The 25,150-nt window shown below is 26.7% G+C and overlaps 1 protein-coding gene across 1 annotated transcript; it reads left to right on the forward strand.

Moving 5' to 3' along the window:
- Positions 1 to 454: 454 nt before the first annotated feature.
- LOC124921985 (TLC domain-containing protein 4-B-like) lies at positions 455 to 1,963 on the forward strand. Its single transcript, XM_047462697.1, has 7 exons — positions 455 to 645; positions 710 to 798; positions 865 to 1,006; positions 1,103 to 1,177; positions 1,273 to 1,394; positions 1,495 to 1,570; positions 1,642 to 1,963. The coding sequence occupies exons 1-7, from the start codon at positions 556 to 558 to the stop codon at positions 1,720 to 1,722; spliced, it is 675 nt and encodes a 224-aa protein (XP_047318653.1). The 5' UTR covers positions 455 to 555; the 3' UTR covers positions 1,723 to 1,963.
- The last annotated feature ends 23,187 nt before the right edge of the window (positions 1,964 to 25,150 follow it).

Consider the following 25,150-nt stretch of genomic DNA (forward strand, 5'->3'; position numbering starts at 1 on the left):
GAAAACGAATTCAATTTGACGGGAGAATCGAATCTGAAAAACACGGGCTCTGAAATTTCAAACCTATCTAGGCTTCGTTTTACTCCTTAAAACGCTAAGTTGATCGCTGATGAAGCGTTGGAGCGGGGAACAGTGACGAACGCTGATGACTACAATGCATTTATTTTTATTTTTATTGTATTTTTTAATTTTGTAATGATAAGATCTATTTGAAGAATAAGATATAATATATATATAAAAAACGTGATGGCATGAACATAATTTTAATGATTTTATACACAATATTTTTTTCAAAAGTTTAATGAAGCTCCATCCTAACTTTGTAAAAAAAGAAGACTTTTAATAAAACGTCCTTTCAGTCTTCAATACTATTACTTACAAGCTAAGAAGCTTCTCGTGGACATTATTCTCTCTACACAACACGCAACACAACGAATTGATTGTATTATTTCTTTCCCAATTCCTTGCCACACACGATTCAGAACACCCTTCCGTCCGTCTCACCTCTTCTAATTCCGGTGACCTTCCGACCTCTTTTCCGGCTAATCAAAAACGATGGTGTTAGCATCAGGAGGAGGCTATTTATTTTCTGAAACTTTGATCCCTTATGCAGGCATTATTGTTGGTATTCTGGCTTCCAAAATGGTAAACATAAGCCTGATCATCTCCCCTTCTTTTCCATCATATGAAATCCTTATTCTTTTTCCAGGTTTATAATCTAGCTCAAATGATCAGTAAAATGCAATTCAATACTTATTCTGGGCTCACCAGTTTCAAGCAACTTGAGTGGAATAACAGGTCTTGTCCCTTTTTATTCCCTGTAATTTTTTCTCCCCAATTTCACTTTCTTAATCTTCCTTCCAGGGCAATATCTACAATTCATGCATTTTTCATCACACTATGGTCTCTATACTATGTCTTTTGGTCGGATCTTTTTGTTACAAATGATACCTTCACAAACCCTGTCACATTCCGGAATTCCCCAGAATCTACATTTGGATTATCGGTACCATATTGTATAATAATAAACTGATCATCTTCTTGATCAAGATATATATATGTAGATAGTTGAGGATTAAATCATATTTACATTTCTCAACAGGTTTCTGTTGGGTATTTCCTTACTGACCTTGTAATGATACTCTGGTTTTACCCTTCTCTTGGTGGAATGGAGTATGTAAGTTGAATCAAATTTACAATTGATGCATAAAAAAGAAGAACTTTCATCTCCATAGATGGTGTAAATGGATAAACTTGGGGTGCATATTTCAGGTGGTTCATCATCTTCTTTCTTTGGCAGCGGTTACATATGCTGTATGGACAGGGGTAGGACAGGTCTATACATTTATGGTTCTTATCTCTGAGACAACTACTCCATCAATAAATTTGAGATGGTAGACATCCAACCAGCCTCCTTAATGTCTTGACTTTTTTGTTTTATCACTGTTTTTGTTTTTTATTTTTCTGATTTTGTGTGTGGTTGAAACTTGAAAGGTATCTCGATGTTGCTGGATTGAAGAAGTCGACAATTTATCTGATAAATGGTTTCATTATGATCTTGGCATGGCTGGTGAGTGGATTGTTTTTTCGCAACTGTAAATTCGAATGTAGATGGTAAATTGAAGTTGAGATGAAATGCAGGTTGCGAGAATAGTTTTATTTATCTATGTGTTCTATCATATCTATTTGCACTTTGATGAGGTAAGAAAGTTAGTTTTATAATTAATTGATCAAGTGTTTTTTATACTGCTGATTAATTATCTATTATTTAACAGATTATGCAGATACAAAAAGCTGGAATTTGCTTGGTTTTAGTTGTACCTTCTGTGATTTCTGTGTTGAATTTGATATGGTTTAGGAAAATTGTAAAGGGATTGATCAAGACTTTAGCTACAAAGAGGGAATAATGAATGAGGAATGTGCATTCTTCAACCTTGTATTAATAAATAATCTTATTGTTTAATGTTAATATTTGTTTATGTATAGTTCCTCTTTGTTTATTCTAATGGTATTTTTACTCAATATTTCAATTTTAAATTTGTTACATTTGTTATGTTGATCTAAATCATTATATCCTTTAAATGTTTCTTTTGGGCGTATATAAATGTACCGGGTATAGTTAGTTTGAAAATTCGAATCTATAATCATTTTAAAAAGTGGATAAATGACTATTTTCAAATAAATGAGAAAAAATAGGTATCATAATAAGGTATATAACTTTTGTAACAAAATTTGTTTAATAAATTTTTTTTGAATTAATTAATAAAATGTTATTTATATTTAAATTTTAAATTTAATAAAAAAATATATGAATATTTAAAAGAATATTATTTTATTGGTAAGAGAAAATTCTTTCTAAAATCTCGTTATAAAGTTATATATATATATGATTTTGAGGACAAAGATGTGTATTATGACTAGTTAGACATGGCTTTATAATAATGCTGGCGGATCCAAGAGGTGCAAGAAGGGCTTAAGTGGGTTATAGCCCAGTATAAACCTTTTAAAATTATATATATACATGTTTAAAAAGTGTGTATCTGTCTAAATGACTTTGCAAGTTACATATGTAAAAGAGGCCAGGTGATCAAACTCAGGCCTCCATGACAAAGTAATATATATTTTTTTTTTAAAATGACTTATGCCATTAATTAAAAAGACCCCAAAATGATAAAAGGAGTACAAGCTGAAATTAAGCTTACAACAGTTTGCTCAAAGTCAACACACGATGGCCATAAGAAATCCACAATTGGCCTAAGAAACGTACACAAACATGAAATCATAGTACAAAATCTCGATATTATAGAGATAACAATAATCAAGTAATATCACCTCATAATTTTTGAAATGTTATTTTGTTTGTAACTGCATCGAACAACAAAATAAGTTTAAATGATATTTATTTTTTTAAATATTCCGACTATAATAATATAAGAGAATATGCATAAATGAAGTATTCCCAACCATAATGATTTAATTATTTTATAATTAATATTTTCTCAAATTCAAAATCACAAGTAAAATGATATTGTCTCAAAAATAGGCTAAGAGAATATACAAAAATGAAGTATTCTACATAGTGATTTAATCCTTAGATCTTTTCAAGTAAATCACAAGTCAAAATATTTCAATATTATATAGGCAACATTAATTTTGTAATACTGTTTCATATTTTTCAAAATGTTATTTGAGTTTGTAACCGTAATAAATAACAAAATAGGCTTATGTGATCTTTTCAAAAAAGCAGATCAACTAGTTAAGAGAATATGCAGAAATGAAATATTCTTAAATATAATGCTTCTATAATTTTTAACCGAATTTATGTCTCAAACCACAGGCCACGAAAATATTAATCACTATAAAACCAATATTAGTAAGTGATATTTTTCTTATTTTTTAACTTTTGTGTTTCCATCCACATGGGTGCAACACTACATTTTTATCATAATACTTTTAAGACTAAAACACTAAATAAGAGAATATGCAGAAATAAATTATCCTCCATCGTAGTGATTCAATCTTTTAATACTTAGCATTCCTCAAATTCAAAATCACAACTAAGTGATATTGCCTCATAATAGTTAAAAATAATATAAAGAATGAAGTATTTCAATCATAATAATTTAATCATTTGATACTCAATATATTTCTCAAGTCCAAAATAATAGTCACAAAATCTTAATATTAGTGATAAATAACAATAATCAAGTAATTTTGCCTCACAATTTTCGATTTTTTCTTAACTGTATCAAATAAAAAAAAAGCTTAAATGATATTTATGAAAAAGGGTAGACCAAATAAAATAAAGCAAGAGGATATACAAAAAAAATATATATATTATCAACCATAATGTTTTAATTAATTGATAATTAATACTTTCTCAAATTCAAAATGACAAAGTTAAGTTATACTGTCTCAAAATAGATCAAGAGAATATGCAGAGAAATAAGTATTCTCAAATATAATAATTTGATATTTAACATATTTTTCAAGTCCAAAATCACAAGCCATAATATTTCGATATCATAAAGCCAACATTAGATAAGTAATATCGTTTCATATTTTTCAAAACGGTCTTTGTGTTTTTCAAAATGATCTTTGTGTTTGTAACAGAATCGAATTACAAATTAGGCTTATGTGGTTTTTTTCTCAAAGAGTAGACCAACTAGTCAAGAAAATATACAAAATTGAAGTATTCTGAACTACAATATTTCTATAATTTCAAACCAAATATAATTGTTCTTGAGTTTTATTCTACAATATTTTATTTATCGAAATATCTAGTAGGAATTAACCCTTCTTGTATAACGTTTAGATCTGCTCCGCTATCAACAAAAGTTGTGAACGACTTTGTATAATTATTATCAATTAAAAATGATATTTTCATGTACCATTTCTGGGATTTGACCATTTTTATTATGGATAAGAAATTTTCTGAGAAGATGATTTCTTCAATTTCTTATAACAAAAGAAAAAGAAAAAAGAAATTGAAGAAAACATCTTCTCAGAAAATTTCTTATCCACAATATAAATGGTCAAATCCCAAAAATGGTACATAAAAATATCATTTTTAATTGATAATCATTATACAAAGTCGTTCACGACTTTTGTTGATAGCGGAGAAGATCTAAACGTTATACAAGAAGGGTTAATTCCTACTAGATATTTTGATAAACAAAACATACAGTGTGGCATGTAGGGGAAGATAAACTCCAAATCCAATATAAACTTTCTAAATCCTACATATGTAGTGATAATAAGTGCATTGTCCAAACTTTTAAACTTGTTAAAGATATCTCTAACTAAGTCATACTCGGTACCCCATTTTTAAATATTATTTATCCAATTAAGAAAATCGATAGCAATGACATTACAGGAACCTTCAAGAAAATGATATTTTTCTGAGAATTTATTATTGAACAATTTACTGAAATGTTACATAGTATAAATCATAATAATATCAAGTATATCTAGTGAATTAAAAGTCTTAGTTGTTAACCGCTTCAAAGATTATTGGATTCTTCTCTCTATATATATATTACATTATATTATATCATAATATCTATTGTTAGGATCTAGGTCGCCGCTGGTGGACCGGGGGTTGGACCGGTTAGCGGTTCTTACTCGTAGGGTGGTGGTTAATCCGGTTAGAGATTAACACCGGGGTTTCAATACTACACAACCTGTCACAAACTCTTGAACTAGGTTCAAGCGCGGAAGAGGTTTGCTTTCAAGTTGAAGCGCACACTTGTACGATAGGCGAAGTCGGTTTCGGATGATGAAGGTTTGGAGATGGTGGGTCGGTTTCGGTAATCTGGAAGTTCGGTATGGTTAGTATAGAGTCGGTTTGGAGCGGTATAGTTAGGTTAGTCGGTTATGTAGTGAAGCCAACAGAAAGTAAATAACACAAAAGGTTTTATGGATGTTCGGAGATAAAACTCCTACGTCACCCCTTCCTCTCGAAACCGCGAGAAGGATATTCACTAAGGAATACAAGTACAATCCGATCGAGACTTATTTCCTGCTCGATAATACTCTTACAATTCACACCGAAATTGTAACACACACTTAGAATCTAGCACTTAGGCTTTCTTGAATAGTACACTGTTATCACTTGTAGTAAATGCTCTTAGCTTTCGTTATCTCAATATATGTCTCTTGATGTCCCACTGTTTGTCCCACATTTACTCTTCTTCAACTGCCTCCTTTTATAGGTGAAATATGCCAACGGTCATATTTCACTGCCTTGAATCTGATTGGCTGATCAGAGGTGCAGTGATTCAGTGTCTCAGACCTGCCGGTCGTCTCCTCAGACCTGACGGTCAATCTCAGACCTGGTATCCTGTTTCAGACCTGCCGGTCTGTAAGGCAAACCTGCCGGATTTGTCTTTTACTTGATGTAGGCACTGTCTGTTTGGACAGTTGTCTGTACTTTGAAGATTTCCTTTCTGGCTTATCCCGAAGTAGAAGGATTCGGTAGTACGGTTTTCTGCAGCCTACAGTCTTTCCTCAGACTTGCATGGATATGGAAGTATTCAGTCTGTTCCTTTGGTATCATTCTCAATAGATACCCGAAATGTCTTCTTGTACTAGTCGGCTACTTGACTTGGCCGAATGTCTTTTGATAGTGAAGTAACCGGACTTCTTCCGGTTATTCTTGTCTTGTGGATGATCGGCTGTTTGATGGTTCCGGCTTTGAGCTTTGGCCGATTCTTCCTTTGTGCGGTCATGTTCCGAATACTCTTGATTGGTTTGGTGGCTTGACCGGTTCGGTTTCTTTAGCCGGTTCCGGATGACTTCAGGTTTTTCATAACTTTAGGTTAACCGGATGACTTTAGGTTTTTCATAGCTTCTTCTGGCCGGTTTGATATTCAATCGGTTAGATTTCTTGACCGTTCTTTCGGTTTACAACTCAATCGGTCCTGAACTTGAACCTGTCCGGATTTCTACACAGATTGAACCTGTCCGGATTTTGAACTTCTTGACCGAACCGGTTGACCGAACTCCGGTTGACTGAGCCGGTATACATTGTCGAACCGATCTTGCCTATAGGTAAATTTCGGATTTTGCTCAGCTTCCCTGAAATAGCAAAACTATAAATATTATTTGTTGTGATTGAGATTTGATCCCTGGTCACATGTGTGACAGGCATGGGTGTTTACCACTACGCTACAACACCTTCTTGTTATATTTAAACCAATTAATATACTTGATATGACTTAACGGTTTATTTTCTAACAATTTCTCCCTTTTTGATTATTTAGAATAAATATTCAAAACTTGTAATCGTTGGCCGGTTTAAAATTAACTTACTTAATTTTTCTAACAATTTCTCCATTTTTGATTATTTAGAATAAATATTCAAAACTTGTAATCGTTGGCCGGTTTAAAATTAACTTACTTAATTTTTCTAACAATTTCTCCCTTTTTGATTATTTAGAATAAATATTCAAAACTTGTAATCGTTGGCCGGTTTAAAATTAACTTACTTAATTTTTCTAACAATTTCTCCCTTTTTGATTATTTAGAATAAATATTCAAAACCATGCAAGAAGTAAGAAGTAGGCCGGTTTAAAAATCTTATGTTTGTTTGGCCGGTTTTTTTTTTTTTTTTTTTTTGGAAAAACGGTTTGGTTTAAGGAGAACATTATTTGAAGAAGAGTTTTGTATGAAAATTTTTGTAATCTAACAATTCTAAAATATTTCTAAGGGAAGAAAACTTAGACTCGAGAAGTGGCTTTGTGAGGATGTTAGCCACTTCATGCTTGTTCCCTTCATGTGATGTGTCTGTCAGCAGCCGGCTGTCCGAATGCAATGTTGTCTTTTCCAAGCCTTTGTCTTGATTTACCTACATTCATAGACAATAGAAAATCTGGTTCCCATTTTTCTTTGGGTCCGCGGTTGATTAGTCCCTTGGGTATCCAAACTTTAATAAATCGGATAGCTTTCTTTGCTAGGGTTTTAACTGTCCTTTTGGCACTCGGTCTCGTGTATTTCAGTTTTCCTTCAAATGTCCTAAATGGTGGTCTTTGATTCGGTGATCTGTGGTTTGACCTACGCGGTTCAGGGAAGTTTTTCTTATATCTGAGGATTTTGGCTTTTCTTTTCTCAGGGTCAAGCCATGAGTCGGTTGGACCAACATAATCGTATTTTAGCTTCTCTTCCCTATAGTATGCGGTCTCCTCTTCTTCAGCGGTCCAGGAGCTCTTAAGAGATTTTATAAAGGGAAGGTTTCCTTTTGTAAGCCTTGCTTTCTCTATGGGTTTTCGGTCTTTGGAGCTATTTTCGTATCCTAGGCCGAACTTGCAACGAGGATGCCTATAGTGTTTATTCATGTTCTTTACTATATCGCTAGATCTCTTATAGGCGGCCATCTTATATTGAAGTCGGGCATTTTCTTCCTTGGTCAGTTCCCTAGTAGGTTCACTAGATTGTTCGGTCTTGGGATCTAACTCGGTTTCTAGAGTAGGAGTATCATCAGGTTATATGGCTTCCGGTTCGGTTATGATAAGTACCTCTGGTTCTGTTGGAGTGGGTATTATGGGATCGGTTCTAATGTTGAGGTGCTTAGGTAGCATGGTCAGTAGGTTCTTATATTCTTCTATCATGTCATTCAATGCTCCATGAGATTGACAAAATGTAATAAAGAGTGTTACATGTGTTATTAGTATTAACATATTTTGTTGTATGATGAATTAAGACATTTGCGAGCTGAACTCCCGACATTCTGATGTTGATTTGGCTAAAGGAGTTTTTGGTCCTCAAGACAAGGGATAGATTATAAGAATGGAATCAGTTTTAGTTTTCCAAGTTAGAGGGCCTGCAATGTCCAAAATAGAACTACGTCGAGAGGCTGTGACTAGGGGTGTTCATCGGTTCGGTTTTCGGGTTATTCGAGTTCCTCAGTTCAGTTTATTCTAATTTTTATTTTTTTTAGCCAATTTGAATACCGAACCGAATTCGAATAAATTTTAATTAAACCAAACTGAATTCGATATTCGTTTCGAATTTCAAATTCAAACCGAATTTGTTTATTTATTTATTTTTGGAACTAACATAACTCAAAATAAATTAAACCAGCCAAGAATCGAACCCGGGTCTATACAGTAGTAGGGTATTATCCTACCACTAGACCAATGATGCTTTTGTTTTCTTTTTCTTTTATTATAATTTGATGATTTTGAACTTTTTCTAAGTTTGAAAAAATAAATAATAAAAATGAAAAAATAAATAATAAAAAATGAATTCGGTTTTCGGTTTGGTTTTCGAATTGAAACCCAAACTCGAAAACCAATTCAAAAACCGTATTTGAATTCGAATTGGTTTGAAATTCGAATTGGTTTGAATTCGATTTCGAAAACCGAAAATGAAATTCGAATTCGATTTATTCGAGTTCGGTCGGATATTCGGTTCAGAATAAATATTGAACACCCCTAGCTGTGACTTTGCAAAGAAGACTCGATGATATGAAAATCAGGGTTAAGACTAAAATGGAAGAGAGGTGATTATGGTTGTAGTTAAATTTTCGGTTTTATAGGTATTGGAATATTATTAAATTTAATATTTTTGTTTATATTAGCATGTAGCGATGAGTTATTAAACCAATCGCAGTTTCTAATGAGTCTATAGTGATTGGTTATTATGTCATCGTTATAGACTCATTAGGAAACTGCAATTGGTTTAATAATCAATCGCCATAGATTCATTAAGAAACTGTGATTGGTCTAGTAACCAATTGTTAAATGATTAGGGTAATCACTATAATCCTATAGCGATTGGTCATCTACCAATCACACTATTGCAAATTAAGGCAACAACAAGAAGATATTTGTCGATTAAAGGCGATTAGTTTATGGCCAATCGCTATAAGCTTAAGGTCTTTTCTTACTAGTGTTTTATTTTTATTTTTATTTTTTTAATAAGATTTGCTTATGATTCAATTTTAAACACACGTTAGATGGATTTTAAATAAAAATACTTAAATTTAAATATATGTAGCTTTGGTATAAACTAAATATTTTAAGTACTTAAGTAAATTTTACACATTAACACCAACTTTCATTTTCCCTCGTACTCGAATTGACTTGCTTTTTTTTTAATAAATTATTGTCTTTAATAACTAGCTTATAAAATATTAATTTTAAATTATATAAAAAGTAATTCATTATATTATATTTTTAATTAATCAATTAATAATTATCTACATCTTGGAATGATTAATAATATCAATTTAAACTGTATTTTGATCTACAACAATTGCAAACATGTATAATGGTTCATACTTGTGCCTTGTTTGGATGATGTTCAATATGAAAACTACATTTTTCAGTATTTTCTCAGTTTTAGTCTCAATTATTACTCAAAGACTAAGAAAATAAGAAGCATATTATCATAATAAATTAGCCAAGCAAATTAAAAAATAATGAAAGTTCTTAAATTCCACAAATCCTTACATATTTAAAATAAACTTTAGAAAGTAAAAAAATCATCACTCCAACTTCATCAAAATATAAATTTATAAATGAATTAAAGCAATCAATAATACATTTCAATTTCAACAGTGTCTCATAATTTATTTTGACATATTTTATAACTATAACTAAGGAGCCTTTATATTTTGAGAAAACAAACAATCAACACTTTTGTTGAATATATGACACATTTGAAATACCACTTCTCAGACTCTCTATATCACTCTGCTCTGTTTTATTTGCCCATTTCCTATTGAGAAATATAAAAATAACATTTATCAATAATTGAAGTTGATAAAAGAATTTAAACTAAATCGATTTAAAGAAATTTGAGGTTTAGATAGTTACCTTGCTAGATATCGAGATAATTCGGGCTATCTAATTTATATAAACAATCATAAACTTCAACTGCAGCAATCATGCTTACATTGATTTTTAATCCTTCCAGTACTCTTTGAATTTCCTTTACGAACATAAACATTTTTGGTCCAAGGTTTGTCTGAGGTTGTTTTAACAATAGAAGACCAGCTTTATAGATTTTGAAAGATGAAAATAGGGTAAAAGAAGGCGGTGGGGAAACTAATTGGAGTTTAGGGTTTCTCTTAGGATGCTGTCTCATTTCATTAAAATACACTTAAGTCCTACATAACTTATAATTATTTAAACTTGATCCTAAACTTATAATATAACATATTTTTAACTCAATTCCAGCTGTAACTCGTACATTCAAAACTCATACCTCCAAAACTTATAATTTAATTCTATATACAAAAATGACTATATTTTATTTCAACTTTTAGATCAAATAATTTTTACCCAAGGTTGATTAGTGACCAATTATGAATAAAATTCTAAAAATAATTTATTATCTAAATTTATGTTTTTGTAAACTAAAATTTATGTACTAAATCTTGGACTTGGACCAATACAAAACAAATCTCATAAAAATACATACAAATAATAATAATAATAATAATAATAATAAATAAATAAATAAATAAACTTTATTCTCTCAAAATCTTCATTTATATAATAAAAATAAACTTCAAACTATTAATACAAAATAATATATTCAAAAACCATAACAACCTAATTACCATAACAATTTATATATATGAATAACAAAAAATTAAATAAAGTTTAAGTGACAACTCAACTTACAAATACAATAAGTAATAGGTAGTTTAAATAATAATAATAATATGGTGACATTCATTTTTTTTTATTATCCAGTAAGTTTGAATATATTTTAACTTTTTAAAAATAATAATAATCATATTAGTTGTATAATAGTTTGTGACATTTTTTTTAAAATTATTGATTCTATTCTCTCCAATTATATATTATCTCCTCTACATTTATTTTAAAATCAAAATTATTTTTAAGTAGATTAACTCTAATTTTTTAATATGTTCTTAAAAATATTGATTATTACAAAAAGAAATGTATTAAATTAGAGTGTATTTTTTTTTTTAATTTAGAAAACTAGCAAGTATGACATTATTTCAATTCAAGGAGTTGTAAATAAAAATCAAACTCAGTATATTTGTTCTATTAAACACTATTTTTTATTACTTAAACACATTTTGAGTTGAAAATATAAATATTTGTATCAAGACTGAAATAGTTTTATTAAAATAAACTTTGACCAATAAATTAATATAAAATTTATATTCTATTTTAATTTAAAATATACTATATTATATAATTTGAAGGATTGAAAATCCAAGGATTAACGTATTCAAAACATTAAATCTATATGTTATAAAAAGACATAGACAATTTAAGTTTAATACCTTAAAATATTTTAATAAAAATAAAGATAAAGTTATAAGATTATGCTAATTTTCTTTCCAGATTATATCATAATAACTTCTAATAATTTAATCTATACAAATGTAAAAACAAATACTTTAGAGTGTTATTTATATTATTATAAAATTTATTGATTTCAAAATTACATTATAACAATTAAAATTACATTAAAAAAACACTTTAATATTTTTTATAATAAATAAAGAATATCACTAAATTACTCTAATATATATATATATATATATATATATATATATATATATATATATATATTATAATCAAAAGTAACTATCATTTGTAAATAAAGATCAGTTACACATGATTAACAATTAACATAATATATGATTAACAATGGACATAATCTAAATTGAGATTAACAATTAACCTAACTTAAGTTGAGATTATATGAATTTATATAAAATTAACACGAGATTGTATGAATATGTAAAAAGAGAAGAAAAAAAAGCTGGATTATGTGAATATATTTAAAAAAAATAAAAAAAATTAAAAGTGAGACCTTATTGTGGTATTAGTAGGTGTCTATTACGTTTCTTTTAACTATAAATAGTTTTAATTTCATCCTTAAAATCTATCAATTTCCATTCTCATTTCATATTTATACAAAAGTTATGACAAATCTCATGTTATCAATGTTATCAAGGGTTCTTATTTCGATAGTGGTGGTGATAAGTTTGGTACTCACGATAGATTTCGGTCAGGCTATGACACTAGAGAGTCACATCCTCTCACGAAAATATGGGTTCCAACTAGCTGAATGGGAGAAGAATCACAAAAATAATGTTGATTTTCAGTCCTTAGACATAGAGATTCAAAGGTTGGTACCTGGAGGACCAAATCCTAAGCATCACGTCATTCAACCACCTGCTGAGATTTAATCGCTTTTTAAAGGGAGAATAAACAAAATTGTATGACGGGTTTAATAATTCTATGTTATATATTATCAAATCAAATTTCATGGAATTTTATTATATTTACATATTGATAATACTAATCATAATTTTATGGTGCATACATATACTCTATAAGACATCTCATATAAACTTTTACAAAATCAAAGAGATGATATGAACTTTACAAAATATAAAATATATAAATAATTAATTTTTGAATCTCAATTTTAAAATAGAGATTGTTATAATATTTGACATAGAGAAGATAATATTAATAGGTAACAAATTATATTATTTATTAAGAATATATTTTTTATATATTTTTTTTTGGAAAACGGTTAAAACAATTTTATTAAAATCCTAAAAGTTGGAGTGTCAAAAATCAAAGCTAGACAAATTCTAGCTATGATTAAGGATGACAATCAAAAGATCCTAAAAAAACTGATTAGTAGCATTCATACATTCTAAAAAAACAGAGATTACAAATAGAAAATACTACGTTCAAACTTAATCATCCCAGCTTGGGATTTTCGTATGTCATCTATCTTCATTGAGAGACCTTCTTCCCCTTTCTCTTCCTCTACCTCTAACGATAAAAGAAGATTGTATTGAAGAGAATGATGAGTATTGTTGTTTCTCATTTTGAATTCTCTCTTTGTACGAGTCTGTTCTGATTTGATAGAAATAATTATTTCTGAGATTTTCAGGACTTTTACCACTGTTATCTTCAACTTGAATTTCTGTATTCTTGTCTTCCTTATCTTTAGCTTCGTTTCAGACTCTACATCGGTTTTGAAATCTTCTTTATCGGCTTTAGAATTCTCTGTTTCAGCTTTGAAAATTTTGGTGTTTTAATCTTGAGTTTCCTCAACAATAACTTGAGGTTCATCTTCCATTTTAGGTCTAACCCTTTGCATTTCAGAAAATTTTATTTTCCTCTTCACCTTGATTCCCTTTACTTTCTTTCTTTCGTTGCTTTCCATTTTCTTAGAATCTTTCTTGCTTTCTTCTATAAATGTTTGATCTTTGAGTTTAACCCCCTCTGTTTCCTTCTTTTTCTTTTCTATTTCCTGGCTTTTCCGCTCTTCTTCTTTAGCTTTATCATATTTATTGTGCAGAAAAGTGTTACAGAAAGCACACCTTTTTGGTTTCCATTCATAAAAAATCTACATGATATTGTGCTTTCCTTTTCTGTCAACAACTGCCATTTTTATTGGCAGGACACTCCTAAGATGCACTTCAATGCTAATTCTAGCAAATGACAAGTGCTCTCCTTCAATTATTGGGTCTATATAATGGTTTTCCAATTGTATCTGTAAAATGACTAATTGCTTCAGCATATTATTTGAATCAGAATAATACAAATTTATACCAAGTGAGGGTAATAAAACATTAAGAAGATTTACATAATTCTAATAAAATTAGAAAATTTACATAATTCTAATAAAATTAAAAGTACAAAATTTGCTCTTAATTATATAATTTTGATACATTTTTCCTAAAATGAAAAGGATGTAGACAATCTAATGAAAAAAGTTTAATGTATCGACTAAATGGTTGTTACGACTAATATACATCAATTGTATTTTTTATTTTTATCTTTCACTTTTTTTTCACTCCAACCTACACCCAAACTAACCTTGAAAATTAGTTTTCCACCAAACTCACCAAATTTAAAATTATAATTTGGTAATTTAACTATTTGAATTTTATATATTATATATATATATATATATTTTATCATATATTTTTTTATTAATATCATAAATTGATAAAAATAAACTATGATAAAACAAAACAAAAAATTATTAAAATAAAACACTAAGGTCAGTAATATAGGTAGAAAAAAAAACAATTTTATTAAAATAAAACACAAAATAGTAAAACAATTTTCTCAAAAGGGTGTAAAAGAAATATTTTTTTATTTGGGCCTAATTTGACTCATTCAAATCCAGATATTGATTTTTAAACTATTGGTTACAAATATCATCAAGTTAACAAATTTTTAGATTGGAATGAATTACTACATGCATTTTGAGTTTGAGTGGGTTAAAATTGACCTTTTTTCCAAAAAAAAAAATGACCTTATATATTTTCAAATAAACATATATATAGATATAATATAGAAGATATAATCCTTAATTCTCTGATTTTATTGATTTTTTAAAACATAGATCTTAATTCAAAAAAAAAAAAAATATATATATATATATATAGAGAGAGATATAATATAGAAGATGGATACATGATATATAGATTATAAGCAAAGCAAAACAAAACCAAGGATACAGAAAAAACCCTAAATGGCCCCATGGCAAAATAAAGTACTAGTCTTATTCCATTTATACATAAACACAAACACAGTCTTGCATCATCACTCTGCTATTCCTCCTTCTTGGCTACTTTGCCAGATCCAACCACGAACTGCTTAGTCTCTTGAGCGATCTCCACCAGCGTTTCTCCAATCGCCTGTAAAACGCCCTCTTCCCCTCCCTTGTAAATACCTCCTGCCCTTTCTTCATCATTAATCCCTCTCCCTGTTTTCAATATTAATATTCACAATCAATCAATCAATAAAGGAATCCGGCCTTTCCATTATTACAATTTCGATAGTTTTTTCTTTACCTTCCCACCAACACCAACACCAACACCAACTTTCTTCTTCATTCCCAATTCTCTATCCGCCTCTGCTTTCTTTCTCGCAGTATACTCAGCTAATCTCTCCTCCGCACTAACCACAGCATCTTTTGCGTTCACAATTTTCTCACCCACGAAACCAGTCACCGTATCTTTCGCTGCACCCGTCTTTTCTCCAACATATCCAGCAACTCCACCTACTGCACCCGCGGCCGCCTTTGTAGCCGCCACAGTCTTCTCCACCTACAAAATACAAACTACATTATCAAACTATTTGAAAAAAAATAAGTTTTTTAAAAGGTTAATCTAAATATTTTTAGAAAAATAAAATAAAGTTATAAAAATTTCAAAATTAATGTAATTTTCTAATTAACTTTTAATAATATAATATTTATTTTAGATTCATTATCTACCTATTTATTATTCAATTCCAAATTCAAGAAAAATAATAAAAGAAAAAATATAATTCATATATTTATATACATAATCAATCAAAAAAATATAATTAAATTATAAGATAGAAAACAAAAAGAGAATAAAAAAATAAATTAAACTTAAAATAATATTTAAGAAATTTTGATAAAAATAAAAAAATACAAATTTGGTACATCAAATTTAAAATTACATTATTATTAATTATTATTATTATTATTATATAATAAATGTTTGAAAATATTTAAACTTAATTTAGATATAATCAAATAAAAGTTATATTATCTTATGTCATTTTTTTTTTAATCATATAAATTTTTTGATTTTTTTATATTAAATATTATTTTATATGAGATAATAACATTTAAATTTAATATATATATATATATATATAATTAAATAAATAAATAATATTATGAGTTTATAACTATAATTTTAAAAATAAATTATTTTTATTTAAGTTATTTAAACTTAAAATAAAAATTTTAAAAATTTGATTGAAGAAGAAAGATAAAATTTAAAATTACATTATTATTATTATTATTATTATTATTATTATTATTATATAAATAAAGGTTATATCATTTCATATCATTTTTTTATATTATATAAATTTTTTAAATAAAAAATATTTTATAAATTTATAATTTTAATTATAAAAACTATTATACCCATATAAAAATGTACTATTAACAAAAATATAAAAAATTAAATCTCACTCTAAAAAAATAATTAATATTTTTTTTGATGTAGGTAAATAAAGTATATATTATTATTTTTCTTATATTAAATTAAATCTCTCAACTCTAATTTAATTTATAGACATTTGTAGATTTAATGGATGGTTCTTAATTGTTAAAGATGGGATTATTGACTCTAATTTTTAGTTACTTTTTTTTCTGTCTTAATTTCTTGTGTCAAAGTGTTGTGCGAATCCTTTGAACTTTTATATAATTTTGTTGATTGTTTTTTAAAAAAATATTTTATTTTATGAATTATTGTTATACAATAATAAAAACAAATTCACAATCAAATGAAGATAACATTACTCTTCATTTTACGAACTTCATAATAAACGAAATTAGAATTCATTTTATATAAAAAAAAAAACTAACATAATTCAATAGTCAATACCCAATTTTAACTTAAAAAATGAATAAATATAAATAAATTATATTGGCTTAAAACTTAATTTATCTTTTTGAATGATATTTGAAAAAAGAGGATTGTTATTAGACTTTTAAATTATTTTATTAAATATATTTTTTATTTTTATATATTTCTAAATGTAATTAAAAAATTAGAATTCTTTTTTATAGAAGGTTAATTTTTGTTAGAAAATTTTTCATCACAAAAGAAACAAAGTAATTTACTCGAAGATAAGAGAGGGGATAAACTCATACGGGCTGAATATATAAATATAACACATTTTACCTATCATTGATATAGTTTGATATTATAGTTCAGCATTTAAATAAGTATTTATAACCAATTTTCAAAAAATCACTTTTTTCTAAGACCAACCTAGTCTAAAAAATTTGAAAGTAGGTCATGAAAAATTTAGATTAATAAAACTCCTTCACTAAATTATAAAAAAAATTCTCTTAAATAGTATCTTTTAAAAAAAAGAAGATTAACCAAATGATACAAATTCTATATTTATAATCAAAGATTAAGTGAGTATTAATATATTTTTGTTCAATAAAAAATATATCACTACTAATAGTATCTTAATTCTAATAATAATATTAACTTAAAAGTAAGATATATGTTTATATAATATAAAATATTTTTCGATCATATGTATATTAATTATTTTTAGTTCTTAAGGTTGACTGCATCAACTTTTTGCAATGAGTTTCAATAAATTTAGTAAAAGAATTGTTGAGACTTTTGTATTTTTCATAAAGTTAGAAGGTGTAGATATACAAGAGTCAAGACAAAATATATATATATATATATATATATATATATATATATATATATATATATATATTGGAGATAGATCACACTCGGTCACAGTGAAGATGAAACTACGCTGTAGTAGGGTAAATACCAGTATTGATAACATTCAAGAAAAATGCAGAAAAATTATCAAATAATAAAAAACTGTAATAAAAAAATATTGTTCACAAATAAATAGTTTCTTGAACAACCAAATTAAGAAAATTCTCTTAAAAAAATTCAAACTAAAAAAATAGTATTATTTAAAGAAAAAATAAGTTGGCTAAATCAAATTTTCTTGAGACCTTTGTATTTTTTATAAAGTGAGATAGTATTGATATACAAGAGTCAGGACAAAAAAAGGAATATTTTAGAGATAGAACTTTGTTTGAAAGTTTAAATCACACTCAGTCATTGTGGAGATGAAACCACTATAGTAGTGTAGTAGAGTGATTACCGGTATTAATAACATTAAAAAAAATGCAGAAAATTACTAAATAATAAAAGCTGTGATATAAAAAAAATATTGTCTCAAATAAATAGTTTCTTGAACAACCAAATTAAGAAAATTCTTAATTTAAACAATCAAACTAAAATAATAGTATTATTTAAAGAAAAAATAAGTTGGCTCAATCAAATTCTCTTTATACCTTTGTATTTTTAATAAAGTGAGATAATGTAGATATACAAGAGTCAAGATAAAAATAAGAATATTTTAGAGATAGAACTTTATTAAAAAGTTTACATCACACTCGGTCATTTTAGAGATGAAACCACGCTTTAGTAGAGTGATCACCGTAACATTTAAGAAAAAGACAGAAAATTACCAAATAATAAAAACTGTGATATAAAAAAATAATATTGTCCACAAATAAATGATTTCTTGAACAACCAAATTAAAAAAATTCTCTTGAGCAAAATATATATATATATAAAGATTAAAGATAAAAAAAAAATAAGTACGAAATTAATATATATATATATATTTTAGTTGAGAGAAATATTTAATATTATTATTTAAAATATTTATTTATATATAATCACCTATTTAAAATAAATAGTCTTAACTTACCTAATATATATATAATTTTAAATTTTTATATATTATGATAAGTAGAAAGTGAAATAAAATTTAATTTAAAAAAAGAGTAATATTAGGAATTAATTAGAAAGATAAATTATGAAATGAAAAAATTCTTGAATATAAAATAATGAATTAAGATAGAAATCAAAATGAATTTGTGTATAAACCTTCATATTCATCTATTAAACATTATTATATATTGTTATTATATATATATAAATAAATATGTTATGTAATATTATATATTTTATATTAGAGAAAGGATTAGGTTTGGGAATTTGGTGAGGAAATGACTTGGCATAATTTCTGAAAAAATTTCTCTTTTTTCTCTCTTTCCTCTCATTTTTACATTTTCCAACCAATGATGCCAAGATTCCCTCACCAAATTCTCTCTCTATCACACTCTTTATATTATTAGTGTGAAAAAATATAAATATCTATATAGTAAGAGTAAGAAAAAAATACTTAATTTAAAAAGTAGAATAATTTATAGAGTTAATTAAGAGAGAGAAATTATGAATTGAGATAAAAATAATTTGTGTATAAACCTTCATATTCATCTATTAAACATTATTATATATATTGTTATTATATATATAAAAATAAATATGTTAGGTAATATTATATATCTTTATGTAAAAAATATTAATAAAAAAATATTAAAATTTATATAGTAAGTAGAAAAAAATACTTAATAATTAAATTAAGAAAGAGAAATATATATATATATTATGAAAGATATTTATTCTCATACTTAAAATGCAGTAAACATCTTAATAATTTATCCCGATCCAAAAACTCAAACTCAAAAGAATATTATCAGAATATTCATTTTTATAATAAATTTTAATTTTTTCAATAATATCTATATATTTATCTAAAATTACAAATTGAACCCATAACTTTACAACAACTTATTAATTCTTTTAAAATTCTCTTTCAATTATTTATAGAACTGCATAAAATAAATTAAACATTATTACATAAACACAAATTACTTCTCACAAACAAAAAAAAAATACATCAAAACAAACCTTATTAAAATTATCATGAATTAAACATATAAATAAATTATATAAATAAATTAAAATATAAATAAATAAAATATGTAAACAAATTAAAATATAAATAAGTTATATAAATGAAGAAAATGATTAGGTGAGGGAATTTGGTAAGAGAATTTGGTGAGGGAATGACGTGGCATAATCTTATTCGCTGAAAAAATCAAATAATTTTTCTCTTTTTTCTCTTTCTTCCCACTTTTACATTTTCCAACCAATGAAGTGATGACACGTCATTCCCTCACCAAATTCTCTCACTAAATTCCCTCACTCTATCACTCTTCATAAATTAATTAAAAACAAACTAAAATGACTGAAATGAAAGTTTTGAAAACCTTTTGAGTATGTGAACAGTGTCCCTGCATATTTGGGTTTGGAGAAAAAAGATTTTGTGGGAAAACTTAAAATGCAGTTGAGTGACCTATAATAGAGTTGTTTGCTGGTGGGTTGAAGATTATCTTATATTATGAGAGAGAAAATAAATAAGATAAATAAATTAGAAAAGAGAAATTACTTGAATTTTGTGAATGATTGCTAGTTGATATAATCAATAATATTTATTGCTAAATTCAATTAATAGAGAATTATAATATAATAACTGAAATTTTTTATTTTTACATATTTTCATTAATTATAATATAATAACTGAAATTTTTATTTTTAAATATTTTTATTAATTATAATATAATAACTGAAATTTTTTATTTTTACATATTTTTATATTTAATATTTAATGCTAAATTGAATTAATATAAATAAAATAATTTTATAATGAATATAATCTATATATATAATGATGCTTAATTTTTAAAGTGTCCGGATTGCCGGGTCGATAGCTGTGGTTAATTTGGATACTTGGGTCGGATTGTGGGTTGACCCGTTTTTAAATTTAAAACGGTTAAAAATAAAATTAAAAATGCTAGAGGTATGTTTCGAACTTGCAACCTAACAAAACAAGTACAAATCTCTATATATATATAATGATGCTTAATTTTTAAAGTCTCCGGATTGCCGGGTCAAGAGCTGTGGTTAATTTGGATACTTGGGTCGGATTGTGGGTTGACCCGTTTTTAAATTTAAAACGGTTAAAAATAAAATTAAAAATGCTAGAGGTATGTTTTGAACTTGCAACCTAACAAAAACAAGTACAACTCTTTAACCAACTAGGCTACAAAGAATTTATATTTAAATTCAACACCAAATTTGATAAACGCGGGACGTTTTAATATTAATATAAGTTAAACATTTTAACTAACTAATCTATATATATATATAATGATGCTTAATTTTTAAAGTCTCCGGATTGCCGGGTCGAGAGCTGTGGTTAATTTGGATACTTGGGTCGGATTGTGGGTTGACCCGTTTTTAAATTTAAAACGGTTAAAAATAAAATTAAAAATGCTAGAGGTATGTTTCGAACTTGCAACCTAACAAAACAAGTACAACTCTTTAACCAACTAGGCTACAAAGAATTTATATTTTAAATTCAACACCAAATTTGATAAACGCGGGACGTTTTAATATTAATATAAGTTAAACTTTTTAACTAACTAATCTATATATATATAATGATGCTTAATTTTTAAAGTCTCCGGATTGCCGGGTCAAGAGCTGTGGTTAATTTGGATACTTGGGTCGGATTGTGGGTTGACCCGTTTTTAAATTTAAATCGGTTAAAAATAAAATTAAAAATGCTAGAGGTATGTTTTGAACTTGCAACCTAACAAAACAAGTACAACTCTTTAACCAACTAGGCTACAAAGAATTTATATTTTAAATTCAACACCAAATTTGATAAACGCGGGACGTTTTAATATTAATATAAGTTAAACTTTTTAACTAACTAATCTATATATATATAATGATGCTTAATTTTTAAAGTGTCCGGATTGCCGGGTCGAGAGCTGTGGTTAATTTGGATACTTGGGTCGGATTGTGGGTTGACCCGTTTTTAAATTTAAAACGGTTAAAAATAAAATTAAAAATGCTAGAGGTATGTTTCGAACTTGCAACCTAACAAAACAAGTACAAATCTCTCTATATATATAATGATGCTTAATTTTTAAAGTCTCCGGATTGCCGGGTCAAGAGCTGTGGTTAATTTGGATACTTGGGTCGGATTGTGGGTTGACCCGTTTTTAAATTTAAAACGGTTAAAAATAAAATTAAAAATGCTAGAGGTATGTTTTGAACTTGCAACCTAACAAAAACAAGTACAACTCTTTAACCAACTAGGCTACAAAGAATTTATATTTTAAATTCAACACCAAATTTGATAAACGCGGGACGTTTTAATATTAATATAAGTTAAACTTTTTAACTAACTAATCTATATATATATATAATGATGCTTAATTTTTAAAGTCTCCGGATTGCCGGGTCGAGAGCTGTGGTTAATTTGGATACTTGGGTCGGATTGTGGGTTGACCCGTTTTTAAATTTAAAACGGTTAAAAATAAAATTAAAAATGCTAGAGGTATGTTTCGAACTTGCAACCTAACAAAACAAGTACAACTCTTTAACCAACTAGGCTACAAAGAATTTATATTTTAAATTCAACACCAAATTTGATAAACGCGGGACGTTTTAATATTAATATAAGTTAAACTTTTAACTAACTAATCTATATATATATAATGATGCTTAATTTTTAAAGTCTCCGGATTGCCGGGTCAAGAGCTGTGGTTAATTTGGATACTTGGGTCGGATTGTGGGTTGACCCGTTTTTAAATTTAAATCGGTTAAAAATAAAATTAAAAATGCTAGAGGTATGTTTTGAACTTGCAACCTAACAAAACAAGTACAACTCTTTAACCAACTAGGCTACAAAGAATTTATATTTTAAATTCAACACCAAATTTGATAAACGCGGGACGTTTTAATATTAATATAAGTTAAACTTTTTAACTAACTAATCTATATATATATAATGATGCTTAATTTTAAAGTCTCCGGATTGCCGGGTCGAGAGCTGTGGTTAATTTGGATACTTGGGTCGGATTGTGGGTTGACCCGTTTTTAAATTTAAAACGGTTAAAAATAAAATTAAAAATGCTAGAGGTATGTTTCGAACTTGCAACCTAACAAAACAAGTACAAATCTCTATATATATATAATGATGCTTAATTTTTAAAGTCTCTGGATTGCCGGGTCAAGAGCTGTGGTTAATTTGGATACTTGGGTCGGATTGTGGGTTGACCCGTTTTTAAATTTAAAACGGTTAAAAATAAAATTAAAAATGCTAGAGGTATGTTTTGAACTTGCAACCTAACAAAACAAGTACAACTCTTTAACCAACTAGGCTACAAAGAATTTATATTTTAAATTCAACACCAAATTTGATAAACGCGGGACGTTTTAATATTAATATAAGTTAAACTTTTTAACTAACTAATCTATATATATATAATGATGCTTAATTTTTAAAGTCTCCGGATTGCCGGGTCGAGAGCTGTGGTTAATTTGGATACTTGGGTCGGATTGTGGGTTGACCCGTTTTTAAATTTAAAACGGTTAAAAATAAAATTAAAAATGCTAGAGGTATGTTTCGAACTTGCAACCTAACAAAACAAGTACAAATCTTTAACCAACTAGGCTACAAAGACTTTATATTTTAAATTCAACACCAAATTTGATAAACGCGGGACGTTTTAATATTAATATAAGTTCAACTTTTTAACTAACTAATATATAATGATGTTGAGTAAATGAATACTTGTGTCGGATTGTGGATTGACTCACCCATAAACTTAAAACGATTAAAAATAAAATAAAAAATGTTATCCGTAATTTTTTTCACGGTTTTTATATTATTACTCGTGCAAATGCACGGGCTAAATGCTAGTTAATATAATAACTGAAACTCTTATTATTTTTACAATAAATTAAATTACATAAACACAAATTAAACATTACAATAAATTAAACATTATTACATAAACACAAATTACTTCTCACAAACAAAAAAAAATACATCAAAACAAACCTTATTAAAATTATCATGAATTAAACATAAATAAATTAAAATATAAATAAATAAAATATGTAAACAAATTAAAATATAAATAAGTTATATAAATTAATTAAAAACAAACTAAAATGACTGAAATGAAAGTTTTGAAAATCTTTTGAGTATGTGAACAGTGTCCCTGCATATTTGGGTTTGGAGGAGAAAGATTTTGTAGGAAAACTTAAAATGCAGTTGAGTGACCTATAATGGAGTTATTTACTAGTGGGTCAGAGATTATCTTATATTATGAGAGAGAAAATAAGTAAGATAAATAAATTAGGAAAAAGAAATTACTTGAATTTTGTGAATGATTGCTAGTTGATATAATCAATATTTATTGCTAAATTCAATTAATAGATAATTATAATATGATAACTGAAATTTTTTTATTTTTACATATTTTCATTAATTATAATATGATAACTGAAATTTTTATTTTTAAATATTTTCATTAATTATAATATAATAACTGAAATTTTTTATTTTTACATATTTTTATATTTAATATTTAATGCTAAACTGAATTAATATAAATAAAATAATTTTATAATGAATATAATATAATAACTGAAACTCTTATTATTTTTACAATTTTTTATAATTAATATTAATGCTAAATTTAATTAATAAAAAATATTAATATATATATATATAGGAAAGAGAAATTACCTAAATTTTGTGAATGATTGTAGAGTTAGAAGCTACAAAAGGTGACCGAGTATGTTTTTGCAGCTGTCTGAAATGATCAAATTCCTGGAAAAAAATACAAATCAGTGAAAAACGGATTGTTGAAACATAACATAATGCAAATTCAATTATTGAAAGCATGATATTGATATAGAAATTGAGAAGATTATGAATAGAGATAGCACAGGACAAAAGGAGATCGACGAAATAAAATGTTCTGTATATGAAGATATCACTCTTCTCTCTTTAGTTGAACCTTGTTCATCTAAGATTATTTATAGGAATAAAATATTTGGATGGATTAATATATTTGTTTAATTGTAGTTATATACGGGTTGATATAATCAATATTTATTACTAAATTCAATTAATAGATAATTATAATATGATAATTGAAATTTTTTATTTTTACATATTTTCATTAATTATAATATGATAACTGAAATTTTTATTTTTACATATTTTCATTAATTATAATATAATAACTGAAATTTTTTATTTTTACATATTTTTATATTTAATATTTAATGCTAACCTGAATTAATATAAATAAAATAATTTTATAATGAATATAATATAATATTTGCAATTTTTTATAA

The sequence above is a fragment of the Impatiens glandulifera genome, chromosome 1, assembly GCF_907164915.1.
Source record: "Impatiens glandulifera chromosome 1, dImpGla2.1, whole genome shotgun sequence".
NCBI classification, from domain to species: domain Eukaryota; kingdom Viridiplantae; phylum Streptophyta; class Magnoliopsida; order Ericales; family Balsaminaceae; genus Impatiens; species Impatiens glandulifera.

What these genes read in the sequence shown, in the direction of transcription:
- LOC124921985 (XM_047462697.1), top strand. Translation starts at nt 556, where the DNA reads ATGGTGTTAGCATCAGGAGGAGGCTATTTATTTTCTGAAACTTTGATC. An exon ending in CTCTTGGTGGAATGGAGTAT is followed by an intron (nt 1,178 to 1,272) that starts GTAAGTTGAATC and finishes TGCATATTTCAG; the next exon opens with GTGGTTCATCATCTTCTTTC. An exon ending in CCATCAATAAATTTGAGATG is followed by an intron (nt 1,395 to 1,494) that starts GTAGACATCCAA and finishes GAAACTTGAAAG; the next exon opens with GTATCTCGATGTTGCTGGAT.